Source organism: Myotis davidii, unplaced genomic scaffold, assembly GCF_000327345.1.
Source record: "Myotis davidii unplaced genomic scaffold, ASM32734v1 scaffold2150, whole genome shotgun sequence".
In the NCBI taxonomy this organism is placed as follows: Eukaryota; Metazoa; Chordata; class Mammalia; order Chiroptera; family Vespertilionidae; genus Myotis; species Myotis davidii.
The window spans coordinates 16,414-21,927 of record NW_006281742.1 but is presented as its reverse complement, the minus strand read 5'-3'; the positions used below and the strand labels follow the sequence as shown (position 1 = coordinate 21,927).

The window sequence follows — 5,514 nt, the reverse complement described above, 5'->3', positions numbered from 1 at the left end:
GCTGCAGGGCACTTAGTAGGAAAACATTGGGTGTTAGAGTTTGTTGGCCATTTTTGCAGTCTTCAGTCAGGTCCTGAAGAAATATAAATGTGTTTATTGCTACTTGGCTTGTAAGATGAGTGGTAAGATCATATTTTGCTAAAACAGGTACTTTCTGCTTCTAGATGCCTCCCCAAATGGCAGAAGTTCAGCTCTGAGCCTTCTAGAGTTAGAAAAGTCTGTGTCAGCCAGGACAGGAAGGTAAGAATCCTAGAGGGAAATAAAATTGGACTTTGGGAGAATCCTTGTCCATTCGTTTCTGAAGGCAAGATCTCAGGCCAATGATGCCACAACCAACAAAGGAGCACCATCCAACGAGATGGAGACTGGGTGCAAAGAATGCATAACCTGTGCCTCCCTGTTTTGTATTATTTCAAGTCAGAAGGGGCATTAAGTTAAGGACTGATCAGATGAGGGGGAAAGGATATTTCTTTACTAAGATGCAGAAACCACAGACTAAAGATTAGATACAAGAAGATTTCTAGTTTTAATTACTCTTTAATGGAGCTGACTGAATGTGAATTTACTGAAAGCCAAGCAAATTTTTAAGGAATATTGACTGTCCACGAAATCCCAAACTGGCCTTTACTTAACCAAGGCCATTGTGAAGCTTGCAAATTCGTATGAAGAATGCAAAAGGGGAATCTACCAAAGTTCCTCTTAGATGTTACCATAGAGAAGAGTCATCAAGGAAAGAGCTTCCGGAGAACAGAACAGGGGCAGCCAGGTTGCTCATGTGAAAGAAATCTGGGTATCTCAATGACCAGTTTCATTTTCAGTCTCTCCTTTCTCGGAGACATTTTAAAGCAGTAGGGATGTGTTGGTGTTTAAATTAACACAGAGTCCATAGATTGAGAAAGTTTAAGGAAGAAGTGCATTTGAACCAGAGGAATAGCTATCACCATGATCTTGTTGCTGACCCCCCCAAAACCTGATCATTCTTTGGGTTATTTCCCTTTTTGGGGGTGGAAGGTGAATAAGTTTTCAGTTGTATATATTATTTTGCGTTTTGTCGTGCAGGAATATTTTCATAACTATATGAGTGGGAAGAAGGGTGTGTCTGGATGCTGGACAATTAAAATATGGAGTACCGTTTGGTGACTATGTGATGGATTGATGGAGAGAATTTAAACTACAGTTGTAAAGACATGTTGTAATAGAAAGTGCATTGGATTAGGAATCAAGAACCATGAGATCCAAGCCTGAGTCTGTTACACAAAATCTTTCTGGGCATTTGTTGGGTTAGGTCAGTGCTGTCTGACCTACAGTAACAAAACGATAACATTCTGTGGTGCTAAGTAATGAACTAGCTTTGTGCACATGGCTGCTGGGTCTTGGCTGCCAAAGAGCAGAGGCCAAACCTTAGGTGTCTGAACGCACCTTAAAAGCCATGGGCGTTTCCATGATGTAAAGATCAACATAATCTAGGTGGACGTCCTGGAGTGTCTTCTGCAGGGCTGGGAGGACTCTCTCTGGGTCAAAATCTGTACCCCACAGCTGAAAGAATAAAAAGGGGATAATTAATGACATCCACTCTCTTTAAAAGAAAAGGGTGCAGCTCTTTATTCGGGTGCAGGGGCCTGGATGTGTCAAGACTGGCTGCTCCTGCCTTAGGCAGTTTGGCTCAGTGGATAGAGTGTCCGCCTGAGGACTGAAAGGTCCCGGGTTCGATTCCAGTCAAGGGCACATGCCCGGGTTGTAGGCTCGATCTCCAATGAGGGGCGTGCAGGAGGCAGCTGATCAATGATTCTCTCTCATCATTGATGTTTTATCTCTCTCTCCCTCTTCCATCGTCTCTGATATTAATAAAAAATATATTTTAAAAATGAATATAATACCAAAATATATATCCATATGTTCATTGCACCATTATTTACAATAGCCAAGATATGGGAGTAACTCATGTGCCCATCAGTAGGTGAGTGGATAAGGAAGTAGTGCATCTAGGCAATAGAATATGACTGAGCCATTAAAAAGAAGGAAATCTTGCCGTCTGCAACAGCATGGGTGGACCTACAGGATACTGTGCTGAGTGACATAAGACAAAAAGAGAAAGGTAAATGTCATATGATTTTACTTATACGTGTTATCCAAAAAACAGAATAAATCAACAAACAGCAACAGATAAAGACTCACAGATGCAGAGTCCATTTGAATGGTTGCTAGATGGGAGGAGAGTTGGGGGGATATGTGAAAAACATGAAGGGATTAAGAAGTACAAATTGGATTTGTAGTAACAGGATAGTCATGGGGTTGTGAAGCATAGCATAGGGAATCTATACGAATAAAAACCTATGTGGTTGTCACACCCTCACGCTGTCACAGTGTAACAATCCATCACCCAGAGACTGTGTGTGCAGCAGATGCATGTGGGTGGGCAGGGAGTTGACACTGTATGCATGGTGCAGAGGAAGGTCCCATGGCTCCACCCAGCAGTGCCAGGGTGGGACCCCTGGCTCTGGCCTACCACTTTGTGGCAATCCATTGAGGAGCTCTGGATGGGTGGGCATGGCCTACCTCTTTGTAGAGATCAATTGTGGGGCTAAATACTGTGTGAGGGCACAGGCCAGGCTGGGGACCCCCCTCCCCCCCCCCAGTGCACAAATTTCATGCACTGGGCCTCTAGTATAGTCAATAGTATTGTAATAACTATGTATGGTCTCAGATGGGTAGTAGATTTAGCCGGGTGAGCACTTCGTAAGTTACTTAAATGTCTAATCACTGGGTTGTACACCTGAAGCTAATATAATATTGTACATTAGCTGTAATTGAAAGATAAATAATTATTTTTAAAATAAGAATAATGGACCCGAGACTTAAAGATTCACCTGAACCACAGAGGACCTAATTTGCAGACAAGCCTTCCTCTGTGCAGTGCTAATTTCCTATTTGACTCTCAGTACTTAAACTTTTCCTCATTGTGTAACTAGGAAGCATGTACCTGAAGAGTTGTGCTGACCTGACCCCTTTATTTTCATGTCACTCTGATAAAGGATGTGCTTAATTTGAGCAAGAAATATGATTGTGTGGACATCTTCACTGGATCCTTCACATTGTCACGGGCAATGCAGAATTTTGTGAACATTTAAATTATTACCAAGATTTAGATTTCCTCTTACTGGTCTTTTGTTTTCATTTGTTTTTACTCGGACTACAGGGAAATTTTGTTAATTCCTACTAAGAAGTTACTGGATGTCTATTTGAAACGATAATGTCACCAACACGGCAGGGTATGAGACCCTGGACTTATCCCACAACGAGGCCAACAATTAGACAGCTAACCATGAGTGAAATGGGGAGATGTTGGTGAAAGGGTATAAACTTCTAGTTATAAGATGAGTAAGTTCTGGGTAGCTAGTGTACAGCATGGTATTTCAGGTTAACAATACTCTATTGTACACTTTAAAGTTGCAAAGAAAATAGGTCTTAAATGTTTTCTCACCATAAAAAAAGAATGGTAATGATGTGAAGAGATGCAGGTGTTAGCTAACATTATGGTGCTAATCATTTTGCAATCTGTGTTTCAAATGAACATGTTGTACACAAATTCACATAATGTTATATGTCAATTATATCTCAACTAGAGGCCCAGTGCACAAAATTTGTACACGGGTAGGATCCTTATGTCTGGCCAATGATAAGGGCCAATCAGGGCCATCCATCTGCCTGCCAGGGCCTTCCTTCCCCTGGCTGCCAGCTGCCTCCCAGGGCCTCCTTTCTGCAGCTGCCGGCTGCTGTCCGGGTTCTTCCTTCATTCTGCATGACTCCATGGTGGTCAGTGCATGTCATAGTGAGCGATCAAACTCCCAGTCTTCCAGTTGAACTCCCGAGGGGATGATTTCCACATTTGGTTTTTATATATATACTAGAGGCCTGATGCACGAAATTCGTGCGTGTGGGGGCCCTCCAGCTTGTCCTGCACCCTCTTGCAATCTGGGACCTCTAGCTTCTAACTGTCTGCCTGCTCGCTCCTTGCCTTATGCCTGCTCACTCCTTACTGCTTGGTCTTAGCGCTGCTGTGGAGGTGGGAGAGGATCCTGCCACCACCACTGTGCTCACCAGCTGTGAGCCTGGCTTCTGGCTGAGTAGCACTACCACTGTGGGAGCGCACTGATCACCAGGGTGCAGGTCCTGCCTTGAGTGTTGCCGCCTGGTGGTCAGTGCACGTCATTAGGACTGGTCGTTTTGGTCGGTTCACCATAACAGTCTCTGGGCTTTTATTATATAGATATCTAATCTAATAAAAGAGAAATATGCAAATTGACTGCACATCCGCTATGCCCAAGTCATGCCCACCAGCCAATCAGAGTGACTATATGCAAATTAACCCACCAGGGAGCTGGAGTGAGCAGGGGGCTGGGTTGCCCCGGGGATGGAGGAAACCAAGCTTCCTGCCTGCCCTAGCCAGCCCTGGGCTCCGCTTAAGGATACAAAGTTTCAATTATAAGAGATAAATAAATCCCAGAAACCTGTTTCCGGCTGGCTGTGGCCTCTGCTTAAGGAGGCGCTGGGAGCCTGGGTTGCCTTGCTCCGCTCAAGGCTACAATTTTCAATTATAGAAGATAAATAAATCCCAGATACCTGCTTCCAGCCAGCCTCCACTGGGAGCTTGGTTGGCTGGGAGTTGTGGCCAGCCTGCAAACAGCCATCAGCCACTCACCCAGGCTTGCCAGGCACAGCAGCAGGACCCCCCACCCTGAAGGGGGTGTGGCCAGCCTGAAAACGGCCCGTAGCCCCTCACCCAGGCTGGCCAGCACTCCAGTGGGGACCCCCACCCTGAAGGGGCTGTGTCCCTCCTGCAAACAGCCATCAGCCACTCAACCAGGCTGGCCAGGCACCTCAGGAGAACTCCTCTCCCTGAAGTGGGTGTGGCCAGCCTGAAAACGGCCCTCAGCCTCTCATCCAGGTTGGCCAGGCACTCCAGCGGGGTCCCCCACCCTGAAGGGGGTGTGGCAAGTCTGAATACGGCCCTCAGCCCCTCACTCAGGCTGGCCAGGCACCTTAGCAGGACACCCACCCTGATCTGGTACACCCTTCAGAGAAAACCAGTAGGCCACCACCCATGCACCAGGCCTCTATCCTATATAATAAAAGGTTAATATGCAAATTGACCCTAACTGCAAAATGAATTGCAATGACTGGTCACTATGACACACTGACCACCAGGGGGCAGACGGTTAGTGCAGGAGCTGCTTCTGGTGGTCTGTGTGCTCCCACAGGGGGAGCTCTGCTAAGCCACAAGCCAGGCTGCCGGCTGCCAGTACAGCGGTGGTGGTGGGAGCCTCTCCCACTTCTCAGCTTGGGCTAAGGACGTTTGACTGTGGCTTCGGCCTGCTTCCAGGAGTGAGTGGGACTAAGCCACACTCTGACATCCCCCAATGGCTCCCATGCTGCCAGAGGTATGTCTGACTGCCAGCTTAGGCCCAATCCCCCAGGGAGCGGGCCTAAGCTGGCAGGTGGACACCCCCTAGGGGG

At 46.6% G+C, this 5,514-nt stretch overlaps 1 protein-coding gene across 1 annotated transcript in view; it reads right to left on the bottom strand.

The window, feature by feature from the left end:
• Window positions 1-5,514, bottom strand: part of LOC102756994 (3-oxo-5-beta-steroid 4-dehydrogenase-like) — a 47,423-nt gene that overhangs the window by 29,507 nt on the left and 12,402 nt on the right. Inside the window, exon 3 of the mRNA XM_006752577.1 lies at window positions 1,420-1,536. Within this exon, the coding sequence (XP_006752640.1) occupies window positions 1,420-1,536 (117 nt within the window). The remainder of the gene's footprint in view (window positions 1-1,419; window positions 1,537-5,514) is intronic.